A 16,338-nucleotide genomic window follows, 5' to 3' on the forward strand; every position below is an offset into this window, starting at 1 on the left:
CAATCCCTGGCCGGTGGTGAAGAGAGAAATTTTGGTGACAGCACTGAACTAAAACTCCAGTATTTCTGGGAAAATATAATGGAATTTGTAATGGTGATTCACAGCAGGCTAGTCCTTTATTAAGAGCTGTTCAGAAATAGTAGCACAACAAATGGAATGGTATACATCTGCCTCAAAAGGAGGAAGAGAGAAATCCGTCTTGTCAGGATTTGAACTTGTGGTTTCAAGGCATTCCCCGCCTGGTAATTGAACTGCAAAGCTACCCTGGTGTCCTGGTGAGCAGTTGCCAGGGTCTTGGGCGGTGAAAGTGTAGCAGAGAGCTGTTTGTCATTTGAGGCCATCAGGACACTTTTCATCTGTGGCAAATTCTGTTTCTGGTTCCTGCAGCACATCCTTGCCTGGTGCCTCGTTAACTGAACAACTTGTTCGATGGGGTCCTTCACTGGTAACCCCCCTTTTTTAACCTCTTCTGCAATATAACACTGCACTTACAACTCCAATTAAGATTAAAAGAACTCTTTCATTTGGGCATCTTTCCTTTTTTCTTTTAACCCTGACCTTATGAAAAGCACTCCCTTCTGCAGAAATTTTTTACGCTTAGAATTAACCCAAAAACTGTTTTTATTTTTAGAAGTATGGCAACAAAAATGTATGTTTCAAAGAACTGCAGGAATAGCTGTAGTTTTCTGTGAAAAGCACCGGTAGTATTCTGGGGACATGAAGATGTTTGAGCACTGAGGGTAAATCACACCCGACCAACTCTATTGTCTCCTATGATAAAATACCTGAATTTGAGAACAAGGGGAGAGCAGCGGATATCATTTATCTCTACTTTAGGAAGGCTTTTCAGCGCTGTCTCCCACAATATTCTTGTGTATAAGCTAGGATATTAGGGTCTGGATAGGTGGACAACCACACTATTTTAAGACTTGTTGAGTGCTGGGGCTTATAAGGTGGTAGTTAATGGTACGTGTTCTGCAGGAGACTGGTAGTAAATATGTTTTTTCAGGGGTCAGCCCTGGGATTCATCCTGTTTCACATCTTTACACCCAGAGGAAGTAACAGTGCATTCTCGTACAGCTTCCAGATGACGCTAAATTGGGAAACCAGTTAATGCAGTCAAGTAGGACTGCCATCCGGGGTAACTGAGGAAGGCTGAAGGAATAGGCCAAGAGCAACTTCATGAAACCCAGTGAGGACAAGCGCGATGTCCTTTACCTGGGAAGGAGCAGCACAGCAACAGAACATGCTGGGACAGGCTGCTGAAAAGGGGCTGAGGCCGCCAGCAAACTGGGCATGAGCCAGCAGTGGAAGCCAGGAAGCAAGGAAGGCCAAGACCACCCGGGGCTGTATCAGCAGTTGCACAGCCAGCAAATGGAGGGAGGTGGTCATCCCCCTCTACTCAGTGCTTGTAAGACCACATCTGGAATACTGCATCCAGTCTGGCCACCCCCAGGAAAGATATTGATAACCTAAAGTAAATTCAGCAGAAGCCACCAAGATGTTTGGGAGCAGAAGCAGCGGCCCCAGTGAGGAGAGGCTGAGGGAGCCAGGTTTCCAAACTGGCTGAAGGTAGAGCTTTTCCAAGGACATTGAAGCGAGCACGCAGGTTGCCCATAGAGGTGGTCCAGTTGCCCTCCTAGTTTTCAGGACCTGACTGGGCAAAGCACTGAGTGACCTGGCCCGATCCCATTACTGACCCTGCTTTCAGACTGAGGCAGGCCTAGAGGCCTCCCTACATCCTTTCTGACCTGAATGACTCTGTGATCCTGCCAATTGGGCAGTAATCCGTGTTGTCATTGCTGAAATGATTACAAGCACTAACTTCTGCAAGGATAGTTGGAAGAAATAAATGCTTTTTCCCAAAAAGAGCTGCAAGTCTATATGTAAAAATGTGGAGGCACTTTCAGTTTTTAGATTAATTAAAGAAAATGAAACTTTTGAAATAGACATGTATATTGCAAGTTTTTTGTCTTTCTCATCAAGGGCAGCTTGCACTGAAAAGGTTGGAGTTTTTATTGGAACGAGTTCTGAGATATGGGACACAAACTAACAAGATCTGCTTTAGAAGGAAGTTGTTAGCAAATCTTTATATCTGATTATATAGGATGTCATATATACTCAGTCACAGTCACCAGGTCTCAAATGTATTTTCTAATGTTCATCAGCAAATGCCTTGTCATCTATGTATGTTCAATACCTCAACCTTTGAAAAATAGGTTGCTGAAATGCCGAACTTAATTCTGTAGTAGGGAGAAAGAGTAAATAGTAGCTTTTCTATTATTATTCCCTATAATGATTCACTATACCATTCCCCCTATGGCAGAAGGGCATAGTTTCCTTATTTTTATCCCCTTCCTCTGTTCTTTTTGGGTAATCTTCTCTCATGAAGTGTAGCTAGTGCTGTTCTTTTCCTGACATATTTCTTGGCAATTTGATTGCAACTCATATTTTGTATATGAGCAGAGAAACCAAGTAACAGCTTGCAGGTTTCATTCTACATTTTTGGGGAAAACTTTGTCTAGGAAACAAATCACGATTTCTGATCAATTCAAAGATTAAATTAAATAATATCAGATTAATCAACAGTCTATGCTAGAAAGATATTTTTTTTTGGTACTAAGTTTTCTAGCACTTTAACCAAAGGATTTTTTTTCTGTTTATTTTCCTGTCGTCCAATCCTACTCTCCAGCTACTGCCCATTTGCTTCCCCCAAGCAAGACCTGATTCCAAGCTTTGCTTTTATTTGACAGAACAGGCAGGTGTTTTTCTTACTGTGCCACTGAGGTGGCAGTGCTGAAAAAAAGTCTAGCGATGGAGTTTGAGGAACACCTTGCTGATTAAAAGCATTGCATCCACACCATGCTCTTGTTCCTGCATTTAATTAGGCAAGTCACAACTACTTCTTTATGGAATATAAAGGCTTAGGGAAGAATTTATTGTCTTTATTGGTCCAAGTTGAGTTTTCTTGCCTCTCACTCTCAAACACACTTCCGTCATCAAATGTTTCTTTTTTTGTTATTAAGAGGTAATTGCATGCGGCTTTTGCATGACCGTTATTGGTGACTTTTAATGAGACCTTTACAGAAAATGCAGATAGATACATTATACATACATATTTCCATATCTGTATGGAAATAATCTTTCCCTCGGAACTAATGCTGTAACGGAGACAATCCTCACTAATAGTAATAAAAGTTTAAGGTACTAATTTTCTGCATTTTTTAAATTCTAAAATCTTTCAATTTTTAAATTACATGTAATTCTGAAAATTCAGTTAGGCCAATCAATTCTGGTGCACGTTTTGTTAGTAACAATGGGAAGTTCTGAGAATACATGTTATTGTTGCCTTAAATTAATAGATGTTCCAAGATTGAAAGGAGAGGTAGTAAGAAAATATAGTTATCAAAAGGAAATAACTACCTTTTACAAGAAGGGTCCCTCACTTGGTATATTTTTATATTGTATATCAGTATCTCACTTCTGCACATTGCATACTGAAGTAAAAGCATCATATACTTTATTTCAGAATTATTAACTATAGTGGGCTTCCCAGAGATTAAGTATTGATCTCTCCCCTTAATTGATTAAATACAACTTAAAAGAAAATGCATTTTTCCTTATTAGCTTATACCTTTTTTTAAAGTCTTGAATGTTCTAACCCAACAGACGCTTCCCCTGCAATGTCTGTCTTGTGTGCACAGGTTGTGTGTCACAATCTTCCCCTTCTGTATTTGCATAAATGCTCAATGATGAACAATTTGTAAAGCCATTATGTTTAACTGTACGTTGCCTGTAACTGCGATGTGATCCATTAATAGATTGTATTTGTTCACAGTCACAAAGAAGAAGTGTCAACATGTTTGTAAAGCTATCCTTGAAAGATGACTTAAACCTTTAGCATGTTGTGATACTGGTAAATGCGAAGTGCTGCTGAGACAAACGGTATATGTCCAGTTTTATTTTGAAGATACAATGCTTCATAGTACGAAGCAAGTATGCCTGCACAGTATTTCAGCTTTTTTTTTTTTTTCTTGCACTCCACTTTAGCAGAGTACAAAGATGCAAGAGTGAACACTTGAAAAGGAGACTGACATATTTAATTTTTTATTTTATTTTCTAGTCAGACATCAGATAAGCAAACATTTTTGAAATAAAAATATATTCCCAAGTAGCAATTATTTTCTGAAGTACCTATGTTGTGATTTCATTCTCTTCTTGCAGGCGTCATTTTTATGAGGACTCATGTTAGGCTTTCAAGTGTGCTTCAGGGAAAGAGAAAGACAGACTCTCAGAAGGTAGAGCTAAATGACTGAGTATTAGGAAAAATACTTTTTTAACCATACCTCTGGTTTTTACTATTATTTGGGGCCATTGTTTTCTCTTAACATGAGCAGCTAGTCCCCATTCCCTTTGAGTTTGTCTTAATGATTTGGCCTTGCTCTTGCATTAAGCCCCAACCACTCCTTTTATTTTGTACTTAAGAACATCTGTTACCTTGTATCCACCTGCAGCAGCTTTGGTCTGAAGCCATTGCACTGAATCTGTTGCCCATTGATTACATACTTTTGATTTAATTGGGATTTAATTGTTTAATGGATGCCCATGAATCACAAAAAGCGTATCACATTCCAAAGAATGGTGAGAAAAACAGTAGATTGTGAAATGCGTTACAAATTTCATTTGTAATGATGTTTCTTAATGAGAACTCTTGCATTTTTTCAGAACTTTCCCAAAGATACAAACTTAACTTACCCGCCTTGCTCAGCTTCTCTTGGAGTGGCATCTGTCACGTGCTGCACCCATCTAAATCAGTACTGCTTCGTTTCCTCCTCCTCAGATCTTGTCCAGTCCTGTACAGAGCCAACTGAACTCACTGGTGTGGGGGAAAAAAAAGACAAATAAGCGGTTCTCCCTCTGTAGGTAGGATTTCTGTCAGTTCACTAAGCTGGACTGGCTCACCACGGGGTCAGGTACCAGGCTGGCTGGAGTCATGATGTGGCAGAAGGGGGGTTTCTGCCTGGCGGGGAGGGTGGCAGAACTGCAGCATCTCTTGTTTTCTCACATCAAGTGAAACTGGTTGCACTGAGGTATGCCCTCGGTTTCTTTGTGTCATTTCGGGTAAATGCCCATCTGGGAGTAGCAGCAACCACTCCACTTGCCAATGCACTTTTCGTCTTTCTCTGTCTTCAGACAGTACTCCTTTTAGGTTGATTCTGTAAGGATTTGTGAGGATAGCCATGTATTCTCTACCACTGACATTTCGAGCTGCACCTTCAAATGGTATACAATTGATTTTTGGTGTTTATGCTTATTGAACTGAAAATACCCAACATAAGGGCAGTTGGTCAGCTGATCAGTCTCTCTTCATCACCCAGAAGATCTTCGGAGTGGTTCTTCTATCAAAAACAGATTGTGTGTCTAAATGAACAGGTTCTTTTCATACCATGTGTGTCCTTACAGCATGTTGCTACACATGCTGCTCTATTTCAAAAGAGCTCTGTCGTTCATGGGCTTGCAGCCATATGTTAGTGCTAGATTTTGGTGCTCACTCAGCTCTTGAAGCGTAGAGAGTGTTAAGATGTGGAACTGAGATTGTTCCCAATTTGAGCCTATAAAAAGTTGTGTGATTTATTTGTTTAGTTTTTGTAGTTTTGTTGTTGTTTTGTTTAATGAACAAAGTAAATTTGTTTATATCTTGACTTATTACATAATGTTCAAAGACTTTTGAGTGTTGGAAAGCTGGAGCTGTTCTCCTGGCACCCTTCAGTGGAGAGGAAAGGATGCTTTGCAGCCAAGTATAGTATCACGTTTGAGCTCTGAGTTCAGCTCTTCCTTAAGCAGCAATTTGAATCTCAGTGTAACCTTAGTGTAGTGCCACGATACAGAGCTATTCTTTGAAGCGTGTTTAGAATATACTGGAGATACAATGATTTAGCTGTAGAATTAAGGTTATGCTTTTAAGCCTATGTAAAATAGCTTCATTTGGGTATTAATGTTTATAAAGTTTTAAAGAAACTATAAGAGGAAAAAAACGCAACATACTTTCTGACTATAGACAGAAAACATCAAACCAGTTAACCAGTTTTTAAGCACATATCTTTTCTTTCTGAGTAACTGTTGGGTGTAACGAGAGGAGGAAGGAGAAAATGAAACAATTAATGCACCATATGTACAGAACAGAAAAAACAGTCTGTAGGTGTTATACTGAACAAGCATTTGCTTTAGGCCCCCCCCCCCTTTTTTTTTTTTTTCATTTGTATTGCATTTTGGAAGACTTGTACCCAATAATGGATGCTTACCATTTTATTGTTGTTTTGTTGTTGTTGTTTTTCATTAAGCTAAAAAAAAAATAATTATATTAGGACTGTGTATCTTTTGGCAACCCTTCCTTTGTTGCAGAAAACATGTTTCTGCACAGTTTAATCCTACATATATATAGGCGATGATTTGAAATCCATTAATTATCAAGCAACAAAATTACAGTCTATCTTAATTATTTGGGTTTGTGGGGGTTTTGATTTTTATATATATATATATATTTTTTTTTTTCTAGAAGAAAGCAGCTTCCCCTTCAAATCTTGCTAGGACACCAGCTGCAGATGAGAATGAGCTTCCATATTTAATACATTCTATTAACTTCACACATACAAGCACACGCTCGCTCACTCGCACACCCCAGTGTCACATTATAGGTGAACAGGCCCTAATTAAAAGCGCGCACCATCTGCTGGTGTGTGGCAGCAGGGTGGGACTCCATAACCATCCCGATTCCTGTGATTGAAATGTATTATTTATGAGCTCAAAGAGAAAACAAGGCCTCTTGGCTGGTGGATCCGGCATTAGGAGCTGGATAGCACCATCTAATGGTGTGGAGTGATGCTGGCTGGGGGTCCTGCATAGTCTTCCTCTCCCCTCCCCTGTCCCCTGTACCAGTATTTTCACTTTTCAGCATAGTTGGGTGGGTTCATGATCCCGTTTCAGACAATTTTGTGTCTTGTGTTTCACTTTCATGAAAGATTGGAAACAGCTGTTGAAATACTATACTATTTGTGGTGGTTGCAGCAGCCTTTCCTTCCAGAGCCGCATGTGGGGTTTTACCTTCTGCAGTAAAACTGGTACTGATGTGATAGAGAAGTAGAACGTTACCAGGATAGCTGGGCAGGGTCAGCGTACTGCCATTTCTCCTTCCATCCTCCTAACAAGTGTGTAATAAAAGCATGTCCTGCTCACTCTGAAAATTGCATTTTAATATTGAAATGGGCCCTATTTTTTTATTAAGCAATGCATTGCAGACTGCATAAAGGTTCTTATTGGCTTTGAAAGAACGGGGAGAGTTTCAGAGATGACTACAGAGATCCTACTTATTACTGCTTATGAGTGGGGAAATGGATGAGGTGTTGGACTGAAAGGTGCAATATGCTTTGTCAGAAAAAAATGGGTGACAGAAAGAGCCATTTTTGGTGTGGTTGGTCCATTAGTCTTCCAGTGGAAAGTCGGAACTCGTTCGTATGTATAATGTGTTTATTGTTAGCATTGAGACCAGTGACCTCTAGGATACTGGGAATAAAAATAGTCACGCTGACACACAGTCCTTTGGGAGCTGGTTGTGTTTTTTTTGTTTTGTTTTTATGTTCTTGAGCTTTATAGTATCCAGACTGGGAATCCAACAGTATGTTTACAGTAATAACAAGCAGAGCTATAAAGACTTGACTGATACGTGAAGTATGAAGTTTTCCAACAACTTTAAGTAAAATGGCTTTTTTAATTTAAAAAAATCTGGTCAGTGTTTCAACTCAGGCAAGACAAGACCCTGAATAAAAATAAATATATACATCAAAAAAAAAAAAAAAAGAGAGAGAGAAAAAAAACTAGTGAAGTGAAGTGTGCGTGTGTGTAGATGTATTTAAAATATATATATATGTTTTAAAGAATATTGAAATGTCATAAACTGTGGCACATTTATGAACCTGTCTTTTTATTGTTTATGTTTAGAACATATGCCATCAGAAGGATAAGAGATGCCTTCAGAGAAAACAAGAATATAACGGATTCTGAAAAAATAGAAGAACTAGTGAATAAAGCAAAAGCAAACCTAGAGATTATTCATCGGCAGGTATGTTTGTTTTTCTTATTTTAGCTAAGAGTTGTATATTCATCGGTCTACTGGCTTATGCCATTACAGATGGAAAAATTAAATCCTTGCTCAAAATATCTCTGGATGAGCAGTAGTTTTTATGTCTCAGTTTGAGAAGATGGGAAACATTCATTTATCCATCATGCTTTTAACAGGGGATTTAGGGATGCTCGTTTTAGCAGCCTGAAAAGGCCTTGCTATCAAAAGTTTATATGATCTTCTGTTACCATTTCTGTTGTTTATTTTACTACCTCTGTCTGTCTCTTCACTCTGTTTCTCTGCACTGCCCTCATTTTCCCTTGAAGTTGTTTGCGCTACCTCATGTATATTAGATTTCCTTTCCCCGTTCCTTCTTCCTTCCATCATAGTTTTGGAAAAGTGGCAGTGACAACCACTGCAAATAGTCTTGTCTTCTGTGGTTGTATTTCTCCAGCTGCAGATACATTTCTAGAACAATAGCAGAACAAGAAAATCCTACAGTAAATTAATGAAATGCTGGCTAAATGTGTGTCCAAGCAGGGTGATAAGTTTTTCTTCAGAAAAAGTTGAGTCACTGATGTGATCTCTCTGATGTGGGCTCAGTAGGATTTGTAGCATCTCTGTTCCTTCTAGTGCGTACTATATTTAGATACAAACTACACTTTATGAAACTTTAGATTTTTTTTTTACTTCTTGTAAAAACACTCTATCTGCAGTGACCACTGGAAATACAAACAAAGAAAGCTTCTAGTCCTGAACTCTCTACGGGCACTTGTAATGCCTCAGCTGTGTCTCCATGCCAAGTCTGCACTTACTGATACTGGTCAGAGCTCAGTAGTATTTCTATTAAATACCAAATGAATATTCCTTAAGCACCTGGTCCTCCAATGGCTGTTTTAACACGGTGCTTTTTACAACCAGCAGGTCACTTAGCTAGATTCTTACTTCAACAAGAAGCTGGGCCCTTTGATTCAACAAGAAAGTATTAAAATTATGGTGTAAATTAAATTATTTCTTTAGAATTTCTTTTTTTCAGGACCAGGTGTTGTTTTGTGCTCCCATAGCTTTGCTATCTTTTTTTTTTTTTAAACCCAAACAGATGCTAATCTTGTATTTAAAAAATGTTTCTCAAGGAAGCAATTATGATTGGATTAACTCAGTGCAAGTGTATTTAAATGCCAAGGGTTTTTTTCTGTTTGTTTGTTTCTCTTTTCTCATACCTGTATGTGACAAGTAGCATTTTTCAGCTCTTGTTATTGAAGTCTTTCTTGGAGAGGCAATTTATGCAGGTCTGTTATGCAGAGAAGTATTAGAGACTGGACAAAATAATGAAGAAGAAAGGTGGCGGAAGATAAGAATGAATGGGGTCCAATTCTGCCACTTGCAGAAATCTGCATCAAAAAAAGTAACAATTTGTTGGTAAAATAAAATACTACAAAAAAATCTGCTCTGGATTGTAATATAGAAACAGTCATCATGTCAGAAAATTGACCTGTGATGGATGTGAGTAAAAATGTAAACGTATCTTTGATAACTCAGAAAAGCATTAATGAGGCTATCATAATAACTATTTTGCTGTGAAATAGATGACTGAAGTGGTACTTTAAACCATAAATAAATTTAAGTAGGACTTACTTGGTGCAACCTTTTTTAATAACAAGCGCTTCCTCTTTCTGAAAAGAATTCAGTATCAAGGTATCAAAGCACTTGAAATAGGTAGGAAATATTGATACCTACCTGGGATGCTGAAATGATGACCCTGATTGATATTACGTTAGTGTTTGGGATACCCCAGCTTCATACAGCTAGCATTTGACTCTCAAAAGGTCAGTTTGCTGGATAAGTCTTCCTAAAATAAAAGCTTTCAGTCTTTTTTTTTTTTTTTGAGAAAACATGGTTCTTTTGATTCATCTAACCCATAATAGGTCCAGGACAGATTTTAAAATGAAACTTCTCTCTTCTCAATGAGTCCTGTGAATACAGGGATTACCTTGTTATTGTAGACACTGAAAAAAGATACCAATTCTCTAAAACAAGAGTCATGATGGGAGGACGCTTTCCCCTCTATGATGTGCATCATGTCTTGAATCTTTTGTTATGCCTTTTTTCATTATCAGTTGAACAATTTTAATCTGCTGCTACTTTTTTCTTTTTCGTTTTGCTACTTTATAGTAATGGCCAATTTTATAAATAAATCTTTTCAATTTAAGATTGGGCGAAGTCATGGAAAGCCACATTCCATTCAGTAATGTCATACATAATTCTCGCTTTAAAATGTTTTATAAGTAGGCATTTATTTTTCAACCAGGAAGATATTCAGAAACAGAAAGGACATGTAGGATTCTAGTTCCCTTTTATTCAAGTTCCACTTGAATTTTCTGAATATGATAATCTCCTTTTACACACATTTAAAACTCTAGAGTTTGGTACAAACATATTGCACACACGTTAAGTATCTTATAAACTTTTGTCAAGCAAACAGCATTAAGTGCCTGTCTTTCTCTGTGTTTGTTCTTTGAAGGGTGTCTTTGTCACTAGGACATAACCAGGATAATGCAGAATAACCTGTTACTGCTAAAGCCACAAGGTTTTGATTGTTGTTGCTTTAACTCTCAACAATTAAGAGGTTTCTCCCACATGCAAAATACATCTGCTGAAGTAGGTTTTAAATTGGATCACATTTTAGTATCATTCAATGTAAGTTTTTAGGAAATCAAACTCGAAAAGTAAGGAATATTAAAGAGATTCTGACACCACTTCCCTGTTTTAACACTGCTAAAAAAGTGCAATTTACATTGATTTATTTCATATGTGTCACACTTACAGAAGTTTTCCAATTTCAAAGCATAATCATGCTGCATGCAGTTTTGGAAAGGTGTGCTTGTATTATGCATGTATTTGTGGGATTCAAAATAATGATATAATAGGCAGTGGAACATTTAACGAAAAAAGATCTGATAAAAGAAAATGAGTTTGCCAAGATATTGTTTTGAGACATGAGTTCCTGGAAGACTTCCCGATGCTTTGGTAACACAGATTTATTTTTGCTGAGTCATGCCCTCACCCATCACTACCCCCTAGCAAAGTTTTCCTAGTAAATGGAGAACTGTTCTTTGCAAAATTTCTATGAGGTGTCAGTGTCATCTCCAGTTCAGTTGTACAGAAAGAGGTAAATACTGGAAAAATAACAGCCCTCTATCTTAAAAGTAAGCTTTTCCTTAGAACTATAATAAACCTTAGAGTCTAAATTTATATTAATGTGTTTGCAGTCAAATTTTATCATGCTCTGTAGGGAAAAAATCATTCTTGCTCTTTGTTTAATTGAAAACACAAGTAATGAAGTCATCTGACATTATTAAGAGCTTATATTTAAAACTAACCAGCGTAATATTAAGTGTTTTTATTTTTAAAGGCAGAAGCATGGAAACAAACATGAGTTCTAGCGTGCATTTTTTGCTAAGTTTGGGGTTTATTATGATGTAGCACATCTTGGTGTTGCTGACTTTTTCATAGTGTGTCAATAAAAATTAAATAACATCCCACTTCACTGACAATTTATTGTTACTCTAAAATCAAATTTATATTCACTTTACATTCTAATTTATGGTTTAGTCATCAAAGTGACCATTGAAGTGTAAGGTTCATAAATAAGTATTTGAATCAGCCTAGTGGGAAATGTGAAATGGTGACAGATTACTGTCATTTTGTTCATGTCAGTCACTGTACTATTTGTTTGAATGTTATAAAAGTAGCTTTATAAAGCTGAAAAGCATAGAGGAACATTCATCTTCAACTTAGTCCTCCTCTGCTTGTTATCGGTTTTGATTTAAAAATAGGATGGCTAAAGAAAGGAACGATTCTGATTCTTTTCTCGACACAGTTTCTGAAGATTTTGTGTCTGAGTGTGTGTGTTCACTGTGTAAACAGCACAATTTATAGCATCTTCCCTTTCAAGAAGGGCACTGAGAAATGCATTGTCACACAGTAGTTTGAAGTAAAAAGTTTTAAAAAGTTTTCAGGAGAATTCTTTGAGGTCCTTAAGAAAGAAGATGATCACAACAGCCAGTTCTGGCCATGCAGTATGATGTTGTTTGTGAATTTCCATCGCTGTATGAGTGGTAAGAGAATTAGCCCTGAAATGTTACTGCTGTTGTTGAGATTCAAGGTTTATATAAGCTACTATGAAGATATGGTAATACTGTGTGTTTTAAAGTATTTGTTAGTTTTCTCTGTGGCATACTGTATCTCAAGTTGGTTTGAAAATATAAAAGGGAAATTCTAAAGCTGTATTAGACCTGTGTGCTCTGATTAAATGTCTTTTTTTAATATATAGGGCATTTCATTCTTCTGCCTTCCTCCACAATACTTTTTCCTCAGTTCAGATTGCAGATGGAAGCCACTGGTCGTCTTGTCTAGCTAAGAAGGGTTATGCTGGACTCCCTGCCAGCTCTGAAGGCTTGCATATCAATTGTACCATTTTTGAGATCACATAGCTGCAGAGTACTCTTCAGTGTAACGTATTTGTCATTCCACAGCCTTTGTCCCTTTAACTAATCCAGACCAACGTGAATCATGCTTTACACAAATCTTCAGCAGGGAGACAAGATGTTGTGAAGCATTAGACGGTCAAGACATGAAGATCTGCTTCCTTTGTATCTGACTGGTCATAGGCATGTTCTAAAAGCAGAGATGGACAAAATTCATCATAAACTTGCGTTGTTCTCCTTCAGGCTTACCTTCTCTTTGCGGTTCCCTTCAGATACGAAAAAGAGTGAAGGAATGTGGTTTTGAAGTATAAAAACTATTAAAAAGGCACTGATAACAATAAATATTGAGCACTTGCAACATTTTTCATGTTTGCAGCATGTTGTAAGTATGTTATTATGCTTGCAGTCTCTTATTAACAGAACTTTTAATATTGTTTTAATGAAATGCTTCATGACTATGCCTTGGTAAAAGACTATATCACAATTAGTATGAGATTTTTGGTCTCATACTCTCATGTTTCTCCATATTTTCCACCTCTAGTAAATATGATTAGTATGGATTTGTTTTGAAATTTGTTTGAAATAAGGACAGTTGAACAGTTCCTTTGAAATATGCTTTTAAACAAGCCATGTTGCCAGTGCAGGTGTGCATAGCCAAGTACTGCATCTTCTTGAGCCATTTATTGGCATTATCTCATTTTAGTATTATCATAGATGAAAGTAACTATTGAATGGAAGTGGAAATTATACTGAGAATGTACAAATACAGCACTTAGTATAAACTGGTAATAATACAGCCACAGCATAAGCAATCATATTTCAGTTGATCAAAATAGTTTTAGCAGGACAAATAATTTCTATTATGGTTATGGTAAGAACGGATAGAAGTACTTTGTTTACTGCGCCTGCTTTGATTTTTATTGCTCACGCTTTCTAGCTTTATCAGCAAACACTCCCATTGTTTTTAAAAGTTCAGTTCTAGTAATCCTGTGATTGATTTTCAGGAATAGCAGGTAAAGTGCTTAATTACCATAGTGTATGTATTTCTGGATTGAAAGCACACCATTAGGCATGCAGGAGACCGGTACTAATTTGCACAGCTGGGACACTGGGAAGTTCTTTGAAATAGTCAATTCCAACTTTTATGAAATAATTATGTGTACCTGAAGATGCCTGTGTCCAATGCAGCACAGCACTGTAGGCTGGATAACCATATCAGAAGGTTCTTATTTTTAGAGGGTTCTTCTCCTTAGAAGCAGAAAATTCTTAATAGGAGTTCCAATGGCAGGCTACAAATCATTTCCAACTTTATTTTCTGTATACGTAAGAAAGTTTTGAAATACTTTATAACATTTGATTACATTAGCAGCAGTTTAGAGATAAAAATGAAGGAATAGCTGGAAAAGCTCTTTGAACCCCGTGAGTCCAGTGTGCGGCACCCACGTTGCTGTTCACCAATGTGTACGATGTTGGCAAGTCACTTACGTTTTCCTCCTGCTGGCTTCCTGTTATGTTGGAGCTCTAAGATGGTTTCCTTATAACAAGTTTGTCACTGGAAGGGGTGTTAAAATCAGATTCATTTACAGTTTTTCTTTAAAAGTTCCTTGAAAACATATATATATTTCTTCTTAATTTTCAGATTCTCAATGGCAAATACCTATTTTTGTACTAAAGTTTATTGACTCTCAGTTCCTACCTAAGCACTGTTTCCTTGGAAGTGTCATATTTATAGCTGTTACAGTTGCACACCTATACTTTCAAACCAGGATAAAGCCAAAATTACACAGAGAGAACTATTTCTACCTCTCGAGAATTTACTCTGTTAAAGCAAGGGTAGAAGCAGGGAAGAATTTTTAAATGCCTCACTTGCAGAAGAAGATCAGGAGGTGAACAACATGAAAAAACAATGGCCCACGATCCTATCAAAACAGTTTGATCAAATAACTGTATAGAATTAGTTTTTGGAGGTAATCAAGCATCCATACGCTTGTAAAAACTGGCAATGCCACCTAGAATTTAGCTACAATGAAAATGTTTGGAATGAAACTTTTTTCACTTTTCTTGCATCTCCTAGTCTGTTGTAATGCCAGTAGTCAGTTTTTAATTGATTCGGCAGAGGAGTTCTCACTTGATTGGCTCCCTGTGTGCATTTTCTAAAATTATGCTGGAATTTTGTTGGCGAAGCCAAATACTGAAATTGAATTAGCTAATTTGGAGGAGAGGTGGCATTAGGGGAGTTGTTCTGTGGGCTGGGTTTGGTTTTGATTTCAAAGTTCTTGAAGTGGTGATTTTTTAACACTTCCCTCCCAGTCATTTAGATCCTATTTGATTTATCCAAGTTGCATTTACTCTCTAGACGATCTAAGAACATAACTCAAGAAATATAAGTTTATATATTTCTTTTGTAACTGTAACCTACATAGAAGGACATGCTTTGAAGAAAAACAGAAATCTTTAACATACGCTAAGTTTCAGTGCTCTTTACTTGGAAAGAGATGTAGATGCAAATGAGGGAGATTTAGGGATGGATGATAGCTAGCGTTTAGTATAATGAGGCTGAAATTAAAATTGAAGCATAAAATTCAGAGCTACACTACTTTTGTATTCCAGTATGAGAGTAAATACATCTTATGTCCAGTAATTATACATACAGGGTTTTTTTGGGGGGGAGGAGCGTGAGAAGGAACAAGAAGAAAACTGAAACAGGAGTCACTTGAAAAAGGGTTGGTAAATTTGAACTGAAGCACAGGTGAATCAGCACTTGTCCCTTCATGGGACGTGGTGGTAGTGAGATCTCCTTCAGCTGACCTTTCCAAGTAGCTTTTTCATCTTGTCATGGGGGATAGCGTTGGAGATGAGCAGTACTGTAACAGGTGCCACAAGCCCAGAGCTGTCATACCAGCTTAATTTCTAGCAACTGAACGTGCAGGAAGTACAGCAGACATCTCACCATCTTCAGGTGGAGTTGCTCTCCAGGTTACACCTGTGTGAGTCTCCAGAGCAGTGTTACTCTCCAGGCTTTCATTTAACTCTCCTGATGGAGAACAAGACAGCATTTTCACAAATGATTTGCTGTTTGCCCCACTGATTAAATTGCAAGTGGCAGCTTCTGCCTGCAATATTAAATACCGAAGTAGGTCCTGCATTGAAAGTAACCTTTAGGCTGCAGGCGGGGGCAGTTGGGAGTTAGCCTGAAGCTCTAAGAGTCTCCCTGCTCCAAAAGATGTAACAGGAATGCTTGCCATACAACACAGCATTTGAAATACACAACAACCTTTTTTTAAAAAAAAGAAAAGAAAAAAAAAGTAAAGGAAGAAAAAAAAAAAAAAAAAAAAAACACGACCTGAGTGTTAACAGCTGCTTGTATGACAGATGAAGTATTTTAAAGAGCTTCTATTATTTCCGTTATATTTAGTTGCTAATCCAGAGAGGTCGGGGCCTTATCATAAATAATAAGTAGTTATATAAGGCATCCAGAGCTCTGAGCATCTGGTGTTACACATAGAGGAGGGCTGTCTGAAGGACAGGAGGAGGACTGACTTTCTATAGTGAGCAATTTGGCTTGGCAGTGTGTCGCATCTGATCAGATCAGTGCTAGGTGTAAGCTTCCCCATGGAAAAGAGCAAGCTGCTCCGGCCTGGCTGGTTGGAGCTCCTTGAAAGAGGCAGCAGCACCAACTGAGCCAGCGTGTGCTGAAGAAAGCCTCAGACACATGGAGAAAAAAATCTTGTTTTC

At 37.7% G+C, this 16,338-nt stretch overlaps 1 protein-coding gene across 1 annotated transcript in view; it reads left to right on the forward strand.

Annotated features, from left to right (window-relative positions):
• The window catches only part of LYRM4 (LYR motif containing 4), a 91,634-nt gene that overhangs the window by 17,494 nt on the left and 57,802 nt on the right, over positions 1-16,338 (forward strand). The window contains exon 2 of the mRNA XM_082754421.1: positions 7,996-8,116. Coding sequence (XP_082610547.1) covers positions 7,996-8,116 — 121 coding nt within the window. The remainder of the gene's footprint in view (positions 1-7,995; positions 8,117-16,338) is intronic.

Source organism: Aythya marila (assembly GCF_965140915.1).
Source record: "Aythya marila genome assembly, chromosome: 2".
Lineage (NCBI taxonomy): Eukaryota > Metazoa > Chordata > Aves > Anseriformes > Anatidae > Aythya > Aythya marila.